Source organism: Ornithorhynchus anatinus, chromosome 1 (genome assembly GCF_004115215.2).
Source record: "Ornithorhynchus anatinus isolate Pmale09 chromosome 1, mOrnAna1.pri.v4, whole genome shotgun sequence".
NCBI classification, from domain to species: Eukaryota; Metazoa; Chordata; class Mammalia; order Monotremata; family Ornithorhynchidae; genus Ornithorhynchus; species Ornithorhynchus anatinus.
Genome location: NC_041728.1, coordinates 142,274,202 through 142,299,881, shown reverse-complemented (window position 1 = coordinate 142,299,881; position 25,680 = coordinate 142,274,202). Strand labels below are relative to the sequence as shown.

At 42.2% G+C, this 25,680-nt stretch overlaps 1 protein-coding gene across 7 annotated transcripts in view; it reads left to right on the top strand.

Annotated features, from left to right (window-relative positions):
* TBL1XR1 (TBL1X receptor 1) overlaps nt 1-17,480 on the top strand; it is a 200,647-nt gene extending 183,167 nt beyond the window's left edge. For all 7 annotated transcript variants that reach the window (XM_039913135.1, XM_039913141.1, XM_029059500.2 and 4 more), the window contains 6 exons: nt 224-345; nt 520-594; nt 6,568-6,695; nt 6,825-6,990; nt 10,255-10,356; nt 12,281-17,480. In XM_039913135.1, the coding sequence (XP_039769069.1) occupies nt 224-345; nt 520-594; nt 6,568-6,695; nt 6,825-6,990; nt 10,255-10,356; nt 12,281-12,307 (620 nt within the window). In that variant the 3' untranslated portion in view covers nt 12,308-17,480. The remainder of the gene's footprint in view (nt 1-223; nt 346-519; nt 595-6,567; nt 6,696-6,824; nt 6,991-10,254; nt 10,357-12,280) is intronic.
* The last annotated feature ends 8,200 nt before the right edge of the window (nt 17,481-25,680 follow it).

The following is a 25,680-nucleotide window of genomic DNA, read 5'->3' as shown; positions in this document are numbered from 1 at the left end:
AAACGGGGGTGAATCTCTAACATTATTAAAGAACACTTTGGGAATATATTTGGTTTATCAGAGTCATCCCATCATATTATGAGAGGAGAGGCTGAAAATATAAAATGCTAACTAGGGTGCTTTATTTCAAAAAGTCCGGGTAGTCACTACTATAAAGTGAATGCTAACTGAAGAATTGCAAAGCAAGAATTAAAGCGTAGGCTGTTTGTGTTCTCTTTTCTAGCACCAGCATTGGATGTTGACTGGCAGAGCAACAACACATTTGCTTCCTGCAGTACAGATATGTGTATTCATGTCTGTAAATTAGGCCAAGATAGGCCTATTAAAACATTCCAGGGACACACAGTAAGGAACCATTTGTTCTCTTTCATAATTTAGCTGATTCAGTTTGTTTTCCAAACTCATCTATCAGTGTGCATGGAGCTAAAAATGTTTTTCCTGTACTTTATCCCAGTGCTTTTTACGATTGGTTTGTCTATTAAAAAAAACTGAACATTTAATATCATTTTGTAATTTTAGAATGAAGTTAATGCTATCAAATGGGATCCAACTGGTAATCTTCTGGCATCCTGTTCTGATGACATGACTTTAAAGGTAATTCAGGCTTTTTCGCATGACATTAGAATACCTGCTTTAATACCTCAGTTTCATTTTAGAGATTGACTACATGACTTATATTTGTGGCTTTTTGGTTTAGGTATTCTTTCTTTTAAGAAATATCTAAATAATCTGATTACAATCACTCTTCCTGTGGTGGAAAAACATTATAAACTACAAATTGCAGCGTGACCTAATGGATAGAGCACAGGCCTGGAAGTCAGAAAGTCATGGGTTCTAATTCCAGCTCCGCCACTTGTCTGCTGTGCAACCTTGGATGAGTCACTTCACTTCTCTGGGCATAAATTACCTCTTCTGTAAAATGTGAATTTAGACTGTGAACTCTACGAGGGACAGGAACTATGTCCAATCTGATTTGCTTGTACCCACCACAGCACTTAGTACAATGTCTGGCACATAGTAAGCAATGAACAAACACCTTAATTTTTTTTTTTTTAAATCATATGGTGCTTTTTAAAATTGGGGGTGCATATGATGGTATGAAGCATGAATCTTTGTGTACCAAAACTGTGCTGGACAAGTACACTAAGAGAGTGTTCAGGTAGGCCCTGAGAATTTTGTTGCATATTTTAAATTTTACAGCAGATACCCAGTAAAGTCAAGGTTGGCAGCTTCTAGAACGATTGTTACCCTGACCAGAGAAGTTTGGGGAGCACTATGCTAGGGCAAGGCAGAGAGGGGGTAGGGGAGCACCATAAACATCGCTCCACAACTTTAGAGCTTCCAGCTATCTTGATAGTCTCCATTATTTTGACGAGAACTACCCTGACTTTGACATCAAACATGAATTTGTTGTCTTTCTTGGTCTCAGGAGCCAAATGAAGTGATGTCACATGGCCAATTTCTGTTTATTGACTTTATGAATGACCTCCTAAAGAGAGTGGAGAGGCTAATCAGATTTGAAGATAACACTCCAATGGATGGGATTGCTTACATTTTTGACCACATAAGTAATATTCACGGTGTCTCGCCAAAGTGAAAGCCCTGTTTTATAAGTACAGGTGATGAAAATTGCATAATAGCACACTAAGAGACAAACAACAAATGTTAGTGTTGCCACTCCCAGAGAAGTGTAGCGTAGAGAACACAGAGACAACAGCTGAGGCCAAATCAGGCACCTTTAATCCCACTCCTTCAAAAGAGGGCTCAACACGTGACCTCCAGTCCAGGCACTGAGGTCCAACTGCATACACTGGCAGGGTTTTAACACATCCTTTCATTTGTGTAAGCCTTCCCCAGCCACACACAGTCAGCTCCCCTTGGCCTTCCCAAAAATGCTTCCACAGGAGCGAACCCTCATTAGTTCCCATGCTGCCCTTTGGGTTCTGTGGCTTCTCATTGGCAGTTGAGCAGGAAGAGAGCATCCCTCGGTGTCCTCTGCTCTTAGTCCTTCCTCCAGCAGTTCATTCACCTCCACCTTGGAGCCACGTAGCCTGTGGAAGCCGAAGGGGCAGGGAGGCACCCTCAGAATACCAAGGTGTTGAGGAAATACGGGGCACTAGGGGGTTTCCCGAGCTGCCATAGGGTGGGGCTTGGAAGTGTCCTGAGGCAGCGGCAGCTTCAGGAGCCACTGCAGGCTGCATTCTGGGACTGGGGGATGTACTGTGATACCTTCGTGTTGGGATGTGAGATTGGGAAGGGGACAGCAGTCCTGGGTCTCTGGAGTTTGTGAGACAGCGAGCCAGGGGTGACAGCAGTCCTGGGCCTCTGGAGTTTGTGAGACAGCAAGCCAGGCCCCAGGATCATTATGGCATGGGAGGCACTAGACACGGGGACCCTGCTGCACACTGCGGAGGCACTCCTAAGCCATGGTGGCTCAGGTCCTCCATGGATGATGATGTTGGTATTTGTTAAGCATTTACTATGTGCTGAGCACTGTTCTAAGCGCTGATGCCCGGTCCAGAGTGGGTTGGGGAGGAGAGGGGCGGCATCAGTAGATCAGAGCCCATCTGTGCGCTGCTGGGCCACCTTGGACTGCAGAGACAACAACCCAGCTTGAATCTCCCTCTCCACACTGCAGAGCTCATCCCAGACTGTGGTTTGGAGCCAGGGAGGCAAAAGAATAGCGGGGAGGAAAACTGCTGTGGCAGCAGAATCTCTTTGCCTGGGCCTCCACGTTAGGAGCAGCCTGGGGTTTAACTCTCTGCCCCAGAACCCGAGCCTGAGGAGGGCAAGGGAAACACTAAATCACTGTTAAGATAGTCCTGTGGGTCACAGTCAACCTCTAGCTGAATAGTAGTCATCAATATAGGACCACAGTAGTACCTTTAGGAATGGAATGCTCCCCTTTCATATACTAGGCATCGGTCAGACACAGATTACAGTATGTTTGTCCAGTTCTGATCACCATATTTTAAAATACTCAAACCTGGAAAAAGTCCAGAGATGGGTAGCAAAAAGTCTAAAGAAATGGAAAATAAGCCCCATGAGCAAAATTTAAAGAATTTAAGTTATTCTTTCAAAGCAAAGGAGCAGGGCAATTTAATAACAATATTTAAGTATAAGAAGGGATTATGGGAGGGGATAATCATGATGATGATAATGATGGTATTTGTTAAGTGCTTACAATGTGCCAAACACTCTTCTAATCACTGCCCCTTTGTTTTTCCTCTGTGCTCCAGAGAACCAAGCCAAAGGAACAACTGTAGAGTTTAACCTAAATAAGTTCACTTGATGGAATAATTTTTTTCAACTGCCTGGAGGATAAAAGGCCTAGAGCAGAGTACTGAATGACATTATGTACCCTCTTTCTTTGGATAGTTTAGCTGTTTTTCTACTTGGAAACCAAGGGTGGTGTCAAATAATTTATTGGGGTGGGGTTCCTTTCACCTACTGTTAAATTTTTCAAGGTTTGAAATGCTATTTTCAGTCAAAAAGGCTATATTTTAATTTCTTGGGTGTTTTATTAAATTGTCCATTTAATTATTACTATCTAAGTTCCTTTGAAGATGTAAAAAAATATAATGGACCTCCACTTTTTGCCTGAAAAGATGAATCCTGAAAATGAATTTTCAATTGTCTCTCAAGTACAGATTTGGAAATATAAGCTCTATCGAAAACAACTTTAGACAAGTTTAGCTCTCTTTCTTTTCCCAGAATTAGCATGTGGGCAAAGGATAGAGTAGCTAGATAGGACACAGTTCCCATCCTGCTCAGTTGTGGTAGTGGTTACGGTCAGTGATCCCAGATCCATTCATTCAGTCATATTTATTGAGTGTTTATTGTTTGCAAAGCATTGTACTAAACGCTTGGAAGAGTACAGTAAACAAAGTACAGTAAACAACCAATGCACACATTCCTACTCACAATAAGCTCACAGTCTGGGGGAGACAGACATTAATATAAATAAATAGATAAATTACAGATATATACCAATATGTGCTGTGGGGAGAGGAGGGAGGATGAATGAGGGAGCGAGTATTATTATTATTATTATTAAGCGCTTTCTATGTGCTGAGCATTGTTCTGAGCACTGGGATAGTTACAGGGTTATCAGGTTGTCCCACGTGGAGCACACAGTTTTAGTCCCCATTTTACAGATGAGGTAACTGAGGCACAGAGAAGTTAAGCGGCTTGCCAAGGTCATACAGCAGACAAGTGGTGAAGCCAGGATTAGAACCCAAGTCCTCTGACTCCCAAGCCCATGCTCTTTCCAATAAGCCACACAGCTTCCCTGAGTAAGAGCGGCACAGAAGGGAGAGGAGAGGAGGGCTTAGTCAGGGAAGGCTTCTTGGAGGAGTTGTTTCTTCAATCAGGATTTGAAGTTGGGGAGAGCAATTATGTGTCTGATATGAGGAGGAGGGCATTCCAGGCCAGAGGAAGGACGTGGTTGAGAGGTCGGTGGCGAGATAGATGAGATTGAGGTACAGTGAGAAGGTTAACATTAAAGGAGTGGAATGTGAAGTCTGGGTTGTATTAGGAGAGTAGCAAGGTGAGGTAGGAGTGAGCATGGTGATTAAATGCTTTAAAGCCAGTGGTTAAGAGTTTTCATTTGATGTGGATGTGGATGGGCAACCACTGAAGTTCCCTTGAGGAGTGGGGGTACATGGTCTGAACATTTTTGAAGGAAAATGATTTGGGAGCAGAACGAAGTATGAACTGGAAGCAGGAAGGTCAGCAAAGAGGCTGATACAATAATCAAGGCAGGAAAGGATAAGTGTTTGCATTAATATGGTAGCAGATTGGGCGGAGAGGAAGGGGCAGCTTTTGGCGATGTTGTGAAGGTAGACTGAAAGGATTTAGTGATGGCCTGAGTATGTGGGTGGAATGAGAGAGGAGTCAAGGATAAATACCAAGGTTACGGGCTTGTGAAACAGGAGGGCTGGTGGTGCCATCAACAGTGATGGGAAAGTGAGTGGGGGGTACACAGTTTGGGTGGGAAGATAGGTTCAATTTTAGCCATGTTAAGTTTTAGGTGACGGGAGGAGATTCGAGTAGAGATGTCTTGAAGGCAGAGGAATTGCGAATCTGCAGAGAGGGAGAGAGACCATTGCTGGAAGTATAGATTTGGTTGTCATCAGTATAGAGGAGATAGGTGAAGCCGTGTGAGTAAATGAGTTTTCCAAAGGAGTGGATGTAGATGGAGAAAAGAAGGGAACCCAGAACCGAATCTTGAGGGACACCCACAGAAGGGGGATGGGAGGCAGAAGAGGGTCCCACGAAAAAGACTGAGAATGAGCAGCCAGAGAGATAGAAGAAGAACCAGGAGAGAATATTGGCAGCAAAGCCGAGGCTGGATAATATATCCAGGAGAAGGGGAGTGGTCGACAATGTCTAAGACAGCTGAGAGGTAGAGAAGGATTAGGATGGAATAGAGGCTGTTGGATTTGGCAAGGAGGAGATCACTGGTGACTTTTGAGAAGGTGGTTTCTATGGAGCGAAGGGGATGAAAGTCAGGTTGGAGCAGGTCAGGGAGATAATTGGAGGAGAGGAACTTGAGGCAGCGGGTGTAGAGAGCTCACTCAAGGATTTTAGAGAGGAATGATAGGCGGGAGATGGAGAGAGGGAGGGAGCCATGGGGTCAAGGGAGGGGTTTTTTTAGGATAGGGGAGATATGGGCATGTTTAAAAGCAGTGGTTAAGAAGCTATTGGAGAATGACAGTTGAAGATGGCAGTTAGGAGCAGTAAAAAGGGGCAAGTGTTTTGATGAGTTGCAAAGGAATGAGGTCATATGCACAGGTGGAGGGGGTGGATTTTGAGAGAAGGCAGGAGGCAGTGTGGCTCAGTGGAAAGAGCCCAGGCTTGGGACTCGAAGCTCATGGGTTCGAATTCTGCTCTGCCACTTGTCAGCTGTGTGACTGCGGGCAAGTCACTTAACTTCTCTGTGCCTCAGTTCCTTCATCTGTAAAATGGGGATTAACTGTGAGACTCACATGGGACAACCTGATCATCCTGTATCTACCCTGGTGCTTAGAACAGTGCTCTGCACATAGTAAGCGCTTAACAAATGCCAACATTATTATTTCCTCAGGAGTTGGGCTGGGAAAAATGGGAGAGTTAAAAAAGGGGCAGGAGAGGGGAGGGACTGGAGAGAGGTAGGGAAGATTTTCAGGAGATTATTCCTGATAGTTTCAGTTTTGTTGAAGTAAGTGGCCGGGTCATTGGGAGCAAAGCATTGGGGAGGCATGGGGACTGGGGAAGGAGTTAAATGTCTGGAAAAGCTGGCGAGGCCGATGGGCATGGGTGTCAGTAGGGATGGAGAAATAGTTTTGCCAGGCACACGAGAGGGCAGAGTTAAAGCATTCAAGGATAAACTTGAAGTGGACGAAATCGGCCTGATAACTAGATTTCCGCCAACAACACTCTGCGGCTTGTGCACAAAAGCAAAGGAGGTGGACCGTAGAGGTGATCCAGGGTGATCCCATATCAGCCGTTCCACAGCCTTTACCCCAATCCACAGGGATCCATCCAAAGAAAGTGGTTATAACTATTCTCTGTCCTCTTCTACAGATATGGAGTATGAAACAGGACAGTTGTGTCCATGATTTGCAAGCACATAATAAAGAAATTTATACCATCAAATGGAGTCCAACAGGTCCAGGAACAAACAATCCAAATGCCAACCTAATGTTAGCAAGGTAATGCTTCATATCGATTTCAAAGCTCAGATCTTTTTTCAAGGGACTAGCTGCTAAAGACTTCCGAAGACAAAACTGAATGCAATTCGAATCATTTTGACTTTGGTTTTCCATTTTTTCCCTCGGCAGTGCATCCTTTGATTCTACAGTTCGGTTATGGGATGTAGACCGAGGAATTTGCATCCACACTTTGACAAAACATCAAGAGCCTGTGTACAGTGTAGCCTTCAGTCCTGATGGCAGGTACTTGGCCAGTGGTTCTTTTGACAAATGTGTGCACATCTGGAATACACAGGTATGCATATACCTTTTGCATAAGTGTAAATATTCAATACTTTATGGATTTCCCATCTTAGTTTAACTCTTTCGTATTTTACATCTAAAATATCTTTCTGGAGATTTAAGCCGAAAAGCAAAATTGAAGCACTTTTATCTACTTTTAAAATACAGACCTGATACATAGATCTCTTGGTTGTTGTACTTTGTCATGTCGGAAGTTTGATTGAAAGAAAAAGTTTGACCCTGAAATGAAAATCGTATTCCTATTCCTTACTTAGTAAGGAGATCTTGAAGTTATCTATTCTTCAAATCATTGATTCAAATGTGCAGTGGTAAACTAAAAACCAACATAATTGGTAGGTATCATCAGAAATGTCATAGAAAGCAAAAAGACATAGTTTTGCCACTCTTAAGTCATGGTGTGTCCACACGTAGAACACTGTGGACCATTCTAATAGCTTCATCTTAGATCATAATAGTTGAACGATGTACAAATAAAGCAAATAAAATGATTTGGGAGGGGATGGTGCAACCTCCATGTGTTGTTAGGCTAATAAGATAAGACCTTTCCAGTAGGGAAACACGAAGTAAGAAGTGAAAGATGTGAAAAGGAGGAGCACACGATTGTCCACCAAACCCCACAATAGTAGAGTAAGGGAAACACAGTGACTTTAGAGGTGGTAGTTGTCAAATGCACAGAGTAGAGGTTTCTTCACACAGTAAGTGGCAAACATGGAGTTCATTGCTCTGGGAAGTTGTGCAGGTCAGAATTTCCAGTATATTCAAGAGGGTCTCAAATCATGGATGAGAGTTCTCTAATGGGTTACCGGAAGTAAAAGTTAAAGAGTAGAGAGGGAAAATCTGGACAAAAACAATCGATCATTCAGAGGTATTTATTGAGTGCTTACTATATGCACAGCACTTTACTAAGCCCTTGAGAGAGTACAACAGAGTTGGTAGACACGATCTCTTCCCACAAGGAGCTTGCAGTTTTCAGAATAGTGACCCATTCCCTGCCCACAAGGAATACTGGGAGAGACACACATGAAAAATATTTATAGCAGTATCAAAATAAGTATTTGAGGACAGGGTGAATAAGTTCGTAAGTGCTTTCTGTTGGCCCTGGAGAGAGATACAGATATATATATTCAAGTAGCGTCGCTTGCCTCCCTTTGGAATTTGCATCTCCTTAATGTCCCAACTCTTCGATTAGTTGGTTGAACTCCTGGCCCCTCATAGACAATGAATTGCCTGCACGTCATGGCTGCTAAACATGCACTGTTGACTAAGAGATTCCTATTTAATTCTTAGTAAGAGAATAATTTTGCTTTCAATTTGTCCCTAATATACTGAAATATCCATTGTACTTATTATTCTCTTTTCTTAGTCTTTCAGAATATGAATATTCCCTTAGGTATCTTTATTTTTACTTTCAAAGTTAAAGGTTGGAGATTTGCATTCTTTCCTAGTCTGATAAACCGGCAGTTCCTGAAGGGCAAGTGTACTGACTTTTATTTCCTTTGAACCTCTTCCTGAACTTTAAGAATAAGCTGTGTCTGAATATTGTGAGCATTAAGTGGGGGCCATTCTCCTGTTAGCCTCTGGTCTTTGCAGTAGGTGCTTAAAACTAAACTTTGTACTATTAACCTAATACTAACCATTGTATTTTGTGGATTATGGCAGAGGACAGGACTTTCTGGAGAAAATAAATCCATGGAGCCGCTATGAATCGGAAACTACTCGGTGGCACTTAATAATAATGAACCATTGTATTAAACAGTGTTTCAAGTGCTGTGCACGTAGTAAGCACCGTGAGAAGCAGCGTGGCTCAGTGGAAAGAGCCCGGGCTTGGGAGTCAGAGGTCGTGGGTTCTAATCCCGACTCTGCCACTTGTCAGCTGTGTGACTGTGGGCAAGTCACTTAACTTCTCTGTGCCTCAGTTCCCTCATCTGTAAAATGGGGATTAAGACTGTGAGCCCCACGTGGGACAACCTGAATCCCCTGTGTCTACCCCAGCGCTTAGAAAAGTGCTCTGCATGTAGTAAGCGCTTAACAAATACCAACATTATTATCACCCAGTAAATACTGTTCTGATTCAGGAGCTTCAGAAGAGAAAATCACTCCTCACTTTGACACAAGGTTCTTCCACACATTTATGGGTCACGTAGAAGAGATGTTTGAAGGAGAGCTTCCAGCTACAGCACTGTGAACAGAATCACCACGACCTTTTCACTCCGGTCATGTCACTAACGGCATCATGTCCAATTTCTAGGGTGCTGACAGGGATGGGCACTTCGCTCCCCTACACTAAGGAAATGGAGTTTACTTATTCATATGGGGGCAGAATCAAGCACAATCAATGTTGATGGCTCAGTGCCACAGTGTACTTTCCAATCAGGCTGCCTTGCAAAAGATAATAATTGTGGTATTTGTTAAGTGCTTACTATGTGCCAAGCACTGTTCTAAGCACTGGATATGTGCTGTTTCATGAGTATGGGAAAGAATAATGTACTTTAAGTAAATGTACTTCAAGTAAATAGCTTAGTACTGCCTGTTCTTTACAGCTGTTTTGTGTGTGCTACCCATTCATTCAAACACTTTAAAATGGAGGGCTCAGATCTGAGTTTAGAGAACCCCTAATTTTGACCTCAGTATATTAATCTGTGATAATGTCACTTGATTTAAGGAGATTGATTTAGATATCAACCTCCTGCTAGACTGTAAGTTTGCTGAGCGCAGGGATCATTACTTCTAACTCTCTTGTACCCTCCAAAATGTGTAATGCAGTGCCCTGCCCAAGGCAGATGTTCACAAGATACTGTTGATGTACCATACGAGGCCTTGTGGCTTAATGTAAAGGGCCGTGAGTCAGGAAACTGGGCTTCTAATTCTGGCTGTGCCACTCACTTCCTGTGTGAGTTTGGGTAAGTCACTTAGGTCCTCTGTGCCTCGGTTTTCTCATCTCTAAAACAGGGATTGAATACTTGTTATCCCTCCCCTCGGATTGTGATCCCACAGTGAGATAGGGACCCTCTCTGATTTGAAGATATTGTATCTACCCCAGTGTTTTCCTCAGTGCCTGGCACATGGTGAGCACTTAATGCTACCGTTATTATTTTAGACTGGGAGCCAGTTGTTGGGTAGGGATTGTCTATCGGTTGCCAAATTGTACATTTCAAGCGATTAGTACAGTGTTCTGCACACATTAAGCGCTCAATTAAATACGATTGAATGAATGAGTGAAGTCATCAGCTTTTTGGTTTTTTTGCTTCTCTTCTAGACGGGTGCTCTAGTTCACAGTTATAGGGGAACAGGAGGAATTTTTGAGGTGTGCTGGAATGCAGCAGGAGACAAAGTTGGAGCAAGTGCATCAGATGGTTCAGTAAGTACATAAGGCTGTCCCTCCAAAATAAAGAATCTGTGGAATAAAGATGGTACCAAAGACGCCTCAATGGCTTATTAGGTAGAGCACAGTCCTGGGAGTCAGAAGGTCGTGGGTTCTAATTCCGACTATGCCGCTTGTCTGCTGTGAGACCTTGGCCAAGTCATTTTACATCTCTGGGGCTCAGTTCCCTCATCTGGAAAACGGGAATCGAGACTGTGAGCCCCATGTAGGACGGAGGCGGTGTCCAGCCCAATTGGATGGTATCCATCCCAGCGCTTAGTACAGTGCCCGGTGCATAGTAAGTGCTTAACAAATGCCATAATTATTATTATAAGACATATACCCTGATTTTTGACACCACTCCTCCGGTGGCTTACCCCCCATGTAGAAATGAACCAAGGAGTCTGTCGTAGCAGCAGTCGAGCTTCATTTCCGACCTAAGGTGAACTCCAAAGAAGCCCCTTGGAGCCTACCCCAGTATTGAAAGTGGGACTTAGCTACTTTCTGGACCAAAAGTGGTGATGATGATATTGGTATTTGTTAAGTGCTTACTATGTGCAGAGCACTGTTCTAAGCGCTGGGGTAGACACAAGGAAATCAGGTTGTCCCACGTGGGGCTCACAGTCTTAATCCCCATTTTACAGATGAGGTGACTGAGGCCCAGAGAAATGAAGTGACTTGCCCAAAGTCACACAGCTGACAAGTGGCAGAGCGGGAATTCGAACCCATGATCTCTGACTCCAAAGCCCATGCTCTTTCCACTGAGCCACGCTGCTTCTCAAGTGGTCCAGAGTGGTGCTCTAGAGTATTTATTCTGGAGTATTCTAGAGGTCCCAGAGTGTTTGGGTGGAAAGTGCTGTGGAAGCAGCATGACCTAGTGGCAAGAACACGGACTTGGGAACCAGAGGTCGAGGATTCTAATCCCGGCTCTGTCACTTTTCTGCTGTGTGACCTTGGACAAGTCACTTAACTTCTCTGTTACCTCATCTGTATAATAGGGGTTGAGATTGTGAGCCCCACGTGGGACAACCTGATTGCCTTGTATCTACCCAGCGCTTAGAACAGTGCTTGGTACATAGTAAGCGCTTAACAGATACGATATTTGTTATTATTATATATGTAGTCTTTTAAATATACTCTAAATATGGTGATAGTCATTTCTGGAGGCCAAAATCATTTATTGTCTAAAGAACATATGACAAAATGGTCTTCATCTGTTCTTCACAGTGAAGAAACTGACTATAACCTTAGTTTAAACCTGAAAAGTTTCCATCTCTAAAAGTGTGAAGGAATGAGCACTGGGGAGAATTTCAAATGTATTACATTTCCAACTTTGGGCAGCTAGTTCAGGACTATTTCTCGTGGCCTTGAAAGTGGAGAATTTCTCCCTCTGGCCAACATTCAAGTATGCATGGCTGTTTAGTAAGAGCCTTTCTTAAAATAGCCCAACCATATTCTTTTATAACCTTGACAATCCGGTCGACCAGGTTGATTATTTTAAGCTAGCTGCTTCTTTCCCAGGCCTTCAAACGTTATTTCGGTATTCATGTCTGTCCTCTAGACTGTAAGCTCATTGTGGGCGGGGAATGTGTCTGTTATATTGTTATATTTGTACTCTTCCAAGCATTTAGTACAGTGCTCAGCCCATAGTGAGCCCGCAATAAATATGATGGGCTGACTGGTTTCAGAGTTCCTTTAGTGTCATCTTCACAATACCCATCCTCACTCACTCCTCTGTCCAGTCTACTCAGATGGTATTTTTTAAGTGATTCTGATCTGCACTTGAACGTGTGTTTCCACAACTGGTTTAAATGTAATGACGAGGACCTCCTCAGATTCAGAAATAACATCAGTTCTGCAGTAATGAATTTTGAAACGCTCAGCAAAATGAACCGCAACTTTTTTTTTCCATGTGTTACAGGTTTGTGTATTAGATCTACGGAAATAGCGCTACTAGTTGGAAGCCATGGACCGACTATGAATGTGTACATAGCCAAAATGACTGTCCCTGACCCGTGTACTGCTATAGTCCCACTTGAACCATGGCCAGTCCACTACAGCCAAACCTAAAAGAAATATATACATTCACTGTATATAACGAAAACAAAATTCCACCCTGAAGAAGATGACAGAATTTTCTCACAGCTTGCGAATCCTGTTCACCAAGTGCTGGAATCTGCTGTGCCCCCAAATAGCATTTAGAAGTTTTGGAATGAAAAACAGAAGAGAAAAGGAAATCTACCATTAGAAAGCAGACCATACATGTACCAAATTTGGATACATAATGACGGCCTTTCCCCCCCCCCCCCCGTGAATCAGTAGTCACAATGGATCATATTTTTTTTTCCCTTCCCTCAATAGTTAAGCAGTTTGCGTGTACAGAAAAAAATGGACTTACATAAACTTGCAGCAGTAGTTTGTTCCTTGCTTTTAAACATTGTTTTTGGTTAGTTTACGGATGCATGAAGTAAGGGAGTGAATCAGTTTCTTGTTTATATTTTTTCACCTTTAGACATAAAAACATTTCTTTAAAAATATTTTAATGCATTATTTTGAAGAGGTAGAGTGATGTTTGGTACATTCTGTGGCTCCCAGAGCACAATTTCAAGGGGTGCGTGTTGGGGGGGAGGGGTGATTTGGAAATTAAATCAGAAACATGATGTCATGTTAATCTATGAAATACATCAGTAAAGGTTATAATGCTATGGTTTTTCTGGTGACGTGGCTGAAATGCAGTAGTTTCTTATTTGGGACATATTTCTGCCAAACTTTAAGACTAGAAGGGCACAAAAATAAAGGAATTTCAGGAGATGCATAAAAAAAGCATCTCCTGTTGCTTTGAAACCATAGCGAAATTATGGTTAAATTGTGCACTATTGTGAAAAGGAGCAAAATATAGTTTTTTTGTTTGTTTTTTAAAGAGATGAAAATCTTTCTGGACAAAGGTTCAGCTTCTACCAGGGGTGCCCATCATTATTAGTAGGAGCTCAGATGTATAATGTAACCAAATTCCAGTATTAAAAATCTCATATAATTTTTCTTTTTCTTTATACAAATTAAAAATACCTTTGGCATATATTTGATAACACTGCCATTAGGTGGCAAAATGTGTACTTCCTTAGTTTTAAAAGAAATGTTTGAAACAGAAGACTTGCTTCAAGGTGTGTTGTTTTTTGATTTTATTTCAAAATAGCAGTATTTCAGCTTATTAAAAAAAAAATACTTGCACTAATGTCCCTGCTGCTCTAATCCTGCAGTTTGTTGTATCTTGTGACTACATTTTTTTCACATATAGGATAGATGTAAGCTGCTATTTTTTTATTAATCACTACTATATTGTGTCTTTTACTCTGTTTACAATATCAAGTATTTTTCTTAAGAAATATAAGTGGGAAAACTTTTTTCTCCTCATGTGACTAAAGTATCCTGAAATTTCTTTGTAAATGATAGCATGAGGTCATGTTTATGATAGGTGTAGGGTTGCTTCACGTTTCACATACGATTCCAGATGTGTACATTTCCAAAAGGATAATTGTCAAATTTTTGTCGCAAATGTTTTAAATAAGGATCAGCTTATATTATAGAGCTTTACAAAGTTATCAATTCCATAACACTATTTCCATCACTAATTTTGTGGCTATTAACTGCTAAAAATCTCATCTACTTTATTGTTACTCATTCAAGTATAGATTGATTTAACCCAGATAACGCAGCTTTGACGTTCGGCATTGATTTCTGCTATGTTCACAAAATAACGTGACTTGAAGCAAGTCTTGGTTTGCTAAGGTAAGGAGAGCTTTTGCCAGTGGGAAACAGAATACACCGTAGTTCCACAATACATTGTTCTGTATACCCCAGTTGTTCTTTAGGGGGAATATGATACTAGAAATCACAGCATTTTTTTATTCTCATCCAGAAAGGCAGTCATTCATGATGGTTCTGTGCCAGCTATTTTTAGGGTTTTGGAACACATTTCAGATGTTTAGAACAATTACCCTGTGAGTTATGTAGGAAACCTAATATGCTGAGTATCTGGCACTTGAAATCCTGCTTTTATTATTGCTGGAGGTCCATGTCTGTTGCTGACCTCTGTTGTTAAAAAAATAAAAATAAAAAAATCTGTGCAATAATTTTAAAACGTGCTCCCAGGAATAGACACAAATGTTTTGAATACGTTTAAGCTGCATTTTCCTTTAGTGATGCATTTGTCAATTGCACTGAATTTAAATCTGAAAGTCAGAGGTGATTATTGATAGTACTTTTGTATTTTGATATGGACAATTTATTCATTTGCATATAGTTATGACTGGTTTTTTCAGCTGATTAAAAAGATAGTCAAGGTATTCTGCAATATAGCTGTCAAAATAGGCAGCTGCATTTTCATGGTATTGTCATTTTTCCTTTTTGCTCTTCGGCTGATTTTTCTTGAGCATAATTGTAGGTGCGTTTCCATACACCACGACAAAGACACAGTTATCAACGCAAAGCTTTGTTACCCTGAGGTCCCATGTCTCGCGGTGAACATTTAAGACGTCTGTATGGTAGGCTGTATCATTTCCGGACATTTGATTTACTTATTTATTTTTGCTGCTGTTCTCAATTACATCGTTGCCTGCTGATTGCCACAATGCTGCTCCACAAAGCTGTACAGATTGCCTCTTGTCTTCAGTGGGAAATATGCTCGTGAGAGGCAGTGTCCTCAGCTTGAAATGTACTGTGTACGAGGGTCTTGCTTTTTCTCTTTTTTCCTCCCACGGCTTGTAGTTAAAGATGCACAGAGTCTGGTTGCTCTCCCACATGCCCTTAAATATCACTTTAATAGAAACTACGCTTATTTTGGTGTTGGGAGCAAAAGAACCGAGAAGAAAAATCGAGCTTAATTGGCTAGTTACTAAAATAATAGGATCGGGGAAGAGCAGCTGTCATGTTTCCATCCATTTTTAAACACCATGCAGGAATCTCTCACTTTCCATATCCATGTAGGTCAGGCAACCAAAAATAGCTGCCGTGCTATTCTGTGGGGCCGAGGGGATTGAGGAAGAGGAGTGGGGCCACATGCCTGTATCAGCCCCAGTCCCCTCATTCTAGTCAACATCCCTGGGTCTCTCGCCGGCAGAGTCTCTTTGGCTCCCTGCCCCCGGCGGAGCAACGGGGATCTCCAGGGATGGCATTGAGGGCCTCTGGAAGAGACCCCCAAACCCGCCCGTGGTATCGTGCTCGGGTAGCAAGTCTGGCATTCGCTCCAGGTGGTTTCTCACCTCTTCCGGAATTAGCCGCACCCCTCTTCCCCCCAGCTTCCCTAGACCCAGAGTCCCTAGTTGCTCCCCACCAGAGAGGGGACCCTGACCTGACCCATGGGTATTGTGAACAGCGACCCAAACTTGACAGAGGAGCGCTTGTCGACCGGGCCAGACCGTGACTTCTGGCATGGGCGTTAATGTCCTGGCCCTGGCCCAAAGCAGGTCTGTGTAGTTCGGCCGGCCGTAATTGCTGGACTTGGCCAAAGAACAGTTAACGCAGGGGTTTGCAGGTGTCATTTCCTCTCCTTTTTCGAAGAGATCATTGAGCGAGGTCTACCGTTTATCCTTGGGTTTCTGTTAGGTCACTTTTCAGAATAATTTCCCAGGCCTGAGAAATAAGTCTGCTGTAGGATTAAATAAGATGCAGAATGTAAGACTAACCAGCGTCTATACCGTGAAAAATAGGTTCCTTGCTTTTAGCCTTTAAAGAGAATAAGGACCAGGATTTGTGCCGATAGAACTTTTAAAGCACTCCTTAAGAGCTCCTGAAGCTGTTTTAATGGATGATCAGTAGTAACTTTCAAGCCATGTGTTGAGATAGAATAATTTGTTATAGATGTTATAAACAGTTATGATAAGGGTCAAGAAGGGTAATATTTCCAACTGTTTTAGCACCATATTACAAATAATTCATTTGTGCTTTCATTTCTGAATGGTTTCTTTAGTTCAGCGGAAAAGATTTTTTGAAAAATACGAGTGCCATTTACTCAGTTGGGAACATTGTTCCTCTTCTTCAAATGGTTTGTTCCTACAAGCTCCATGGAGTTTTTCTACCATGTTGCTGACGGCACTTAGGTACTTAAGGACATGGATCGCTTTTGATGGTTTCTGGGAAAATCCCTTTTGGATGGGCCAACATTGTGGCAGGGCAGCAAAGTCAACATTGAGGGGACAGCAGCAAATCCACAGAAGACCCTGATATGTCATAAAGGGCCCAGAGGAGGGTCTGAGAAGATTAAAGTAATGGACGCTCTCTCTTCCTCCATTGGTAGCTCTGAAAGTTTCACATTCCAGATCAATATCTTATACATGAATCTGGTCGAAGGTAGACAAGAGACAAAAAAGCATTTTTAGAGTTGTTTCTTTTTATCCCATCCGTTGATTTAAAGATGTATCTTAGATCAGTAACGTGAAGAAATGTAGAATTTTCTGTTTCTGCCTTTAAGTTTACCGTGTGAAGCAGGGTGATAATGTAGGGCATGCCTTTTTTTGTAGTAAGCTGTTATTTCATGGGTTTTTTTTAGAAATTGTGGATAAGTTCAGGAAAACATTCTGCATGTTGTATCTAGTCCAGTGTTCCTTTCCATCTCGCATTTTTTTTAAAAAAAAAACAGTCTGCCGTATGTGGATCCATAATCTTTGAATACAGAAGTATTTTTTTTCCCTCTCCTGGCTTTGACATTCTAGGTGTAATAGTTTAATTTTGAATTTACAAATCCTTTGGGTCTAATTCTGTGAGCCTACCTATAGCACTGGATTCAAATGTCTGGCATCATTTCTTCAGTTACCCAGTTAACTTACAACTGTTGTAAAAGTGTAAACCAGCCCATGACAGTTTTTTGTACTTGTTAAGCAACTTTTATTGTTTGGTTTTCATGATTATTGTCTAAGGAAGACTGATATAGATGTTCTGTACTGTCCTGGACCATGTTAATTACACTTACGATGTATTTTGGTTCCACATCACATTGATTTGTCCTTAAAGCCCCGTTCTAGGCACATTTTTTCTGTTGCAGTTTCCCTTTGCATTGTGTTGCTCTGACAACTGTAATTTGAATCAGATCTGAAAGAGGTCCAGAATAAAATATATTTTGATATTAAGTTGGCTGTGTATATATGTCATACCTTTTGATACCTCTGTAGTTTGTATAAGCTATTTACAGGTCAAGTAAAGAGAGAGGGATGTGGTCATTTTTCTTGTTTACATTTTAATTGCTGCTTGCCGTGTTCTACTCAATTCAAGCACAGCCATAGTTTGAATAGCTCTCATGTCCACCCTGTGAAATGGGAAATTCTGTTCAGGAACCCCACCATTGTGGTTCGAAGGGCTCCTTGGAATAGCCTCATCTTGTGTCCATCCCTCCCCCACCATAGCAAGTATGCCGTCGCTCATCTGACCCTCTTACCCTGTCTCATTTACACCTCAGCACACCTTCACGGAAGGATCAGAGCAAAGCTTTCCTGGCGGAGGGTTGAGCCGCAGCTGCGGAGCGGCGATCAAAGAAAACAAGTCACCTTCCATGCTCCTGAGCTGCGCTTCCTGTTGTGTCCAACCCAATTACCTTGAATCTAACCCAGTGCTTACTACAGTGCGTGGCGCATAGTATGCGCTTAAGAAATACCACAATTATTATTATTGCTCTCGCCGGACCTCCTGCCCCCTACTTCCCAGAGCCCCATTTTCTCAGAACGACCTGAGCCTCTCCATGGTTTCAGAATCTTCCCAGGAGGTTGCAGAACCCTTGATTGACAACTTCTATGATAGACCCCTGTCTTAGAAAGCTGCTGGAGAGGCTAGGAATTTATTGTTCGGACGGAACTCTCATTCCAGGGATGGAATTTTATTTCTTAATTTATTGTGTTTGCATGCACCTTGGTGTAGGAGTACCCCTGTTAATATTCTTAATGGTTCCCTAAAAATAGAATGTTAAGCAAAAGGACTAAACAAAATATAGTTTCCCATAAGAACTGGGGTACAGTGCAACCATGTTTTCCCAAGATCCAAAAATGTGACCCATATTGTAAATTCAGAAACTTGACGAAAATACAGTGAATGATCATTACGTGATCAAATAGTGTGAATGTGAAATAATGAAAGATTTTCATCTGGCTTTTTTGTGTACGTGTAAATGAAACCAGTATTTTTCAGTGTGTTATCTTCCGTGTCCTATTTTAGTAAAAAGACACTGCTTTTAGTCAACAGGCCCCAAGGGAGATGAAGGTAAGTACCTAAGCCAAGGTAAACTTTGCAGCATTATCTTAAAGTGAGAGAGCCTTGAAATAAATACAACCATTAAAAATTCAGTGGCGCTACTGTTAGAGTGCTTAAAAAAAGTGTTTTGCTGAAGAATGGCTCATATTAAAAAATGTCATTCTTTACTATCATAATTAGTGAGGGAAGTTTTCTAGCCACATTAATAGTTGCTGTAAATTTGAGTTTGGATAGAGTAAATTTGTTGAGCCCAGCTGGAGGGCCCTGAGTAGCATAGGACACACTGAGAGCTGCAGAAGGAAAAGAGCACCTTTCCATCTATCTACCTGAGTCATTTTTCTCCCGCTGAAGTAGGATGCAACCCACTTCAAGAAGAGAATCAGAACCTAGGGCCTGCATTCTGCCCCGTGGGCCACTCAATTTCTCCCCCAAGTGCAGGGCAGAATGTTGGGAAAAAACAGCATGGTGCCAACCATGTCAGTAATACATATAGTTCACGACAACCTGAAGCAGTGTGCCACCTCCAAGTATACCTTGGTCTCCTCCTGTCCTTGTCTCCCTTTTTCCCAAAATAGCCATTGGCAATGTGTTTTGGGCATGTAGAGTTTTAATAGTATATGCCATATTTGGGTTGCTCTTGGTAATATAATAATGCTGGTATTTGTTAAGCGCTTACTATGTGCAGAGCACTGTTCTAAGAGTTGGGGGAGATACAGAGTAATCAGGTTGTCCCATTTGAGGCTCACAGTTAATCCCCATTTTACAGATGAGGTAACTGAGGCACAGAGAAGTTAAGTGACTTGCCCAGGGTCACACAGCTGACAAGTGGCAGAGCCAGGATTCGAACCCATAACCTAAGACTCCAAGCCTGGGTTCTTTCCACTGAGCCACACTGCGTGGTAAGCTTCATCAGTTGATGTTTCAACAAGAGTTCACTGACGTTCTTCAGCACAACTCTGTAGTCAGATCCTTCATCCTCACAGTTTTGCCTCATCTATTTTTTTTTTCCTGGAGTCCTGGCTCAGGTGGACAAATTCTAAGCTTGTGAACTCTTAGCTCTCTGTGGTCAAGGGAAGACCAGTCTTTGTCTCTGGTTATAATAATAATGTTGGTATTTTTTAAGTGTTTACTATGTGCAGAGCACTGTTCTAAGCGCTGGGGTAGATACAGGGTCATCAGGTTGTCCCACGTGGGGCTCACAGTTAATCCCCATTTTACAGATGAGGTAACTGAGGTACAGAGAAGTTGTGATTTGCCCACAGTCACCCAGCTGACAAGTGGCAGAGCCAGAATTCGAACCCATGACCCAAGACTCCCAAGCCTGGACTCTTTCCACTAAGCCACACTGCTCGTTTTTTCTTTCTCTTCAGTTCCAGTTATTATGTATCCGGTAATTGAGTCATCAGACATCAGTCTCTAAATAGCTCTGACTTGATGGAAGGTGTTTTGGTGCCCTTTACTGTGTTTTTTTCTGTTAGTTGCCCATCGAATACTATCATATTTGGCAGCCGTTAAAAATACTATTTCCCAGCTAAATTTCTTGGGCCTGATTATACCAAATTCATTGCCATTCTTTTCCTCTCAGACTGGAATTTTTGAGAGAGTGATAATGAAAACTGGATCTTTACAGAACACAGTAAAAATTCTTTCAGCACACATCAGTTGTCTTGATAATTGAAACCCAAATGGAACTTCAGTTTCAGAAATATAGATAGATGGGCATTGACAGAGGTTCCCAAAGAAATAACGGTTAACTGAGACCAAGATGTTCTTTCAAGGCTTGAATTACCTGGTGAAGGTAAGCCTCCCACGGGACAAGGATCCTGTCTAATTATTGACTGTGTATTTTCTCCCACCACTAAGTACAGTACTCTGCACACAGTAAGGACTCAATGAATACCATTGATTGTTGTATTTTCAAAGCTTAAATTACCTTGTAAATGTAAATCTGACTTTATGATCACTTCATCTGAAATTTGTGCAGGAGCATTTTACACCAATCATTTTAAAGGTGTGGAATTGTTTGTTGGAGATGGCCTAATGAATAACTATGATTATGGTACTTTTTAAGCAGTTACTATGTGGCAAGCTTGAATAAAAATCCTCCTTTGTCAAAGCACAGTAATGCCCCTTTCACTGCCATTTCTCTGCAGTGAATTTTAAATGTCTCTGCTAAAAATAAACTCTCAATATCTTTTCTGTCAAAGTGCCTTAAATCCTTTCCTGCACTTTTATCCTTTACATTTCCCTGCTTCTCTTGTAGGCATAGTTGGTGACTTGCTAGAATCAAAGAGGAAGGATTGAGAAGGGGGAGCTTTGACAAGTTATTTATTTTTTCTTCATGTCCTGGGATGGCATCTCATGCAATACTAGCCAACAAGAGGGCATCCAAATTAGTGATGCTAGATGATGATGATGTTGATGTCATTCCTCTTTGCTTCCAGAAACCTTTCTTCGATCGTCATTAGCCTTGGGGGATGACTTGACTATTAAACCACCTACACATGTTATCTTTTCATTTTTCCTGAAATGACTGGTCTAGTTTTTCTCCCAAGTTCAATGTTTGGTTCGCAAAAGTAAGTCTATTGAGCGGCAGTTTTCCTACCCTCACTTGGTAGAGTGCCTTTATGGGTCATGCTCAAAAAATCATGTACACTGTGATTAAAAATAAAACTCCAGAAGCCAAAAGAAATTCTTTGTTTCGTCACCGTCAACTGGATTGCTTCTGGGTTGCTCCTGCTGAGGTCTGAAATTGCATCAGAAGCAGATCAGTGGAGAAATACAATTTGAAGAATTGTCATTCTAGGCAAGAAGACGTATACTTAAAGGACTTTTTTTTTTTAAGCACTTGTGATTGCTTCATTGAATCTTCTGGCAGCCACATGGTCGGTGTGCATACTTTTCACTTAAGGAAATGCGAAGCTTCCGAATGTTGGAAATAGCAGAATTCCCTTTTGGCGTTGTTGGAACATTGTAAGAACATTTTCCAAATTGATACTTGGTATTTTACAACTGGAAGTTCTTTAGGTCAGTCGGTGAATAACAACTATTGCTCTCTCTCTCTCTATATATATATAATCAGTTGTATTTATTGAGCGCTTACTATGTCCAGAGCAATGTGCTAAGTGCTTGGGAGAGTACAACAGAATTAACAGACACGTCCCTTGCCCATATCGAGCTTAAAGCCTAGAGGGGAAGATATCCATTAATATGTGTAAATAATTTCAAGATATTAACATAAGCGCTGTTGAGTTGGGGGCGGGGTGACTATGAAGTATTCAAAGATTATAGATCCAAATATCTATAGATATATCTATGTACATAGAGATGAGAGGAGCGAGAAAAAATAAAACCGGCCAGAAATCCCGATAGGTCATCTGATTACCTACTGAGAGCTCACCTCCTTCAAGAGGCCTTCCCAGACTGAGTTTCCCTTTTCCCTCTACTCCCTCTGCTGCCTCTCTGCCCCCCTCTTCACCTCCCCTCAGCTAAGCCCCCTTTCCCCCCTTTCCCTCTGCTCCTCCCCCTCCCCTTTCCCCTCCCCTCAGCACTGTGCTCATTTGCTCATTTCTATATATTTTTATTGCCCTATGATTATTACCCTATTTATTTTGTTAATGAGGTGTACATCCCCTTGATTCTATTGTTATTGTTTTTGTCTGTCACCCCCGATTAGATTGTAAATCCGTCAATGGGCAGGGATTGTCTCTATCTGTTGCCGAATTGTACATTCCAAGCGCTTAGTACAGTGCTCTGCACACAGTAGGCGCTCAATAAATACTATTGAATGAATTACGGCACACATCCCAGTAACTGCTAAATTGTAAAGTCACTGAGGGCAGGGATTCTGTCAACTAACATGTACTCATCTAAGTGAAGCAGCATGGCTCAGTGGAAAGAGCCCGGGCTTGGGAGTCAGATGTCATGGGTTCAAATCCCTGCTCTGCCACTTGTGTGACTGTGGGCAAGTCACTTCACTTCTCGGTGCCTCAGTTCCCTCATCTGTAAAATGGGGTTTAACTGTGAGCCTCACATGGGACAACCTGATGACCCTGTATCTCCCCCAGCTCTTAGAACAGTGCTGTGCACATAGTAAGCACTTAAATACCAACATTATTATTATTGTTATTAAGTGCTATATATTAATCTCCACAATGGAAGTGTTCTATACTGTCAAATGACCTACCATTGGTGGATATGCAGGAAAGCACATCCAGGGTAGATATTTGTGTGTTCTTTCACTAGAGGTCTGCAGGAATGGAGATTCCCTAGCCTATTCATTCATTGAATCATATTTAGTGAGCACTTACTGTGTAGAGAGCACTGAACTAAGTGCTTGGAAAGTACAATACAGCAAATAAAGAGAGACAGTCACTGCCCACAATGCATGGGCTCACAGTCTAGAGGAGAGGAGACAGACATCCTATGCCAATATTTTAGCACACTGAGAGTCAAAAATTCTGAAACCTAACAAAATTCATTTTTATACAGTGTGACCTTGGGCAACTCATCTGTGGCCCAATTTCCTCATCTGTAAAATGGGGATTCAGTGTCTGTTCTCCATTTATAAACTGTAAGCCCCACCTAGGGACAAGGACTGTGTCTGATCTGATTACATTGTAACCACCCCAGAGCTTAGCACAGTGCCTGGCACAAGGCACTTAACAAATGCCACCATTACAATTACCTAGAAGTAGTAGTCAGCAACCTCTCCGCTAAAGCGGTTCATTCAGGGAACATTACCTGCCACCCCCTAACCTTCCCTTCTTTTGACTAAAGGGCTGCAATTCCCTTCAGCTTTTCTCCTACAGCAGGCGTTGGGAACGTTTGGCCCAAGAAGCTGAGAATCTCTTTGTCTGATCCTTGGGTGTCTCCTGCCCAGAGAGGACCATATGCTATTACCTATTCCCTCACAGCCCTCTCGGCAAGAAGTAGTTTACCAGGAAAGCCAAAGGGGAGTGAGGATAGCGTCTCCATTCCTTGGCCCCTGCACGCTAGATGTGGGCACAGACTGAGGACCTTACTGTTCAGCAGGACAAGGTTATGCTGTTCTTACCCTCCCCAGCAAAAAGCCTCGGCGTGAAGCCAGTCAAGCCGGGCAGGAGGCTACAGCCTTCTCCCTAACCTCCTTGCCCGCCCGACTCCAGGCCACACTACACTCTCCTGTCCAGGTCATTTTTCTGAAAAAAAAAACAACAAGAAAACTCTGTCCACATTTCCCAACTCCTCAAGAACCTCCAGTAGTTGCCTGTTGACCAAATCAAATAAACTCTTTACCATTTGCTTTAAGGCACTCAAATCACCTCACCTCCTCCTGTCTTATCTTGTTGATTCCCTACTACAGACCAGCCTACACACTTTGCTCCAAACACCACCATGTTTAATGTACCTCGAACTTGTCTATCTTGCCACTGACCCCTTGTCCACCTCCTACCTTTGACCTGGAACTCCCCCTTCATATCCACCAGGCCACCACTCTTTCCACCTTCAAAACCTTATTAAAATAAAGTCTCCTCCAAGAGGCCTTCCTCAACTAAGCCTGCATATCCCCTACTCCTTCTCCCTTCTGTGTTGCACCTGTACTTAAATTCATACCCATTAAGCAGTTGATATTTGCCCCACTCTCGGCTCCATGACACATGTACATATCTGTAATATATTTTAAGGTCTGTCTTCCCCTCTAGACTCTAAGTTCCTTGAGAACAGGGGAGTGCTTATCAACTCTCTTGTGTTTTACTCTCCCAAACAATTAGCACTCAATAAGTGCCCAATATCATTTGTTAATTCATTGATGGATTGTAAGGGGGTGGGGGGGGGGGGGGGTGGAGGGGAGGTCCCAACAGCAGAGGCACAGTATTTTGCCACTCTAAAACCTACCTCTCACCAGTCATTCTAAGTGTTTAGTACAGAGCCCCATAGACAGGAAGTATTTAATGAATGCTATTGCTACTCCCTACCACCCTCCCCACTTCCCAAATGAACCATGAGTAAGTTTCTCTCTCACCCTTCTCCATCTGTCTCATCCTTTCTCTCGCTCTCACTCTTCCCTGCCACTACTGTTGGCTTTCCTCTTCTCCTCCCTGCCACCTCTTCTGTTTAAATTGTATGATTGGCTCCCATACAGCTGCTCCATGTTTCATCTTACTTGGCTCTTCTGCCTCCAAAATTGCAGGCCCCAGCCCTAGGACCTGGTTTTCCATCCCTTAAAATCATTTTGGTGGTTATTCCCTAGGTCTAAATGAATCTAGATATTTATTGTCAAATACAATCTTAAAGCATTTTTCAAGGAATTGAATTTGCATTGAACCATTCATTTGGCTTTTAATGGAACTTGATTCTCTTTGCTTCTATAAAGCAAAATTTCCCCTTGAAAAATTTCATCAATTCCCCACCCCCCTGCTCCTCCTCTCAGAAACCCACAAAAATTGAGGAGATACATTTTGCTAATCTCTATCCTTTCAAACAACCATTTTCCAGAACAGCAAAGCCTATAAAAATATAAGTAGGTTAGCTTTTACACTGAGGGGCTATTTATATTTTAACATTTCTGAGTGCCATTTTAAATTTACTCCGGCTAAGACACTTTGGTTCAGTCTTTTCCTATTGGTGCCCCATAAGTGCTTAACGATATTTATGCCAACCTAGTCTACTTAGAACTCTGAGCCTTGAAGATGGTACTACCAGGGAGAAAACCAGAGAAAAGGTCAAGAATGACTTTAGTTATTGTGCCTATCCCTCTACTCTAAAAATTCAAAATGAAAATTAATATAAATGACAGATATGAGAAGGAAACAAGTGTAAATTATGCACACAGGGTGGAGGTGGGGGTGGGGTGAGTGCTTAAGTTCTTAGGTGCAACTGAGTGGATGAGGCAATAGAGGGGGGAAATAACGTGGCGGCCTGAGAGCTTTTTTTTAATGGTATTTCTAAAGCACTTACTATGTGCCAGACACTGTCCTAAGCACTGGCCTAGACAAGATAATCGGGTTGATGCCCGATTATCCCCATTTTATAGATGTATTAACTGAGACACAGAGACTGTGAGCCCGTTGTTGGGTAGGGATAGTCTCTGTTGCCAAATTGTACTTT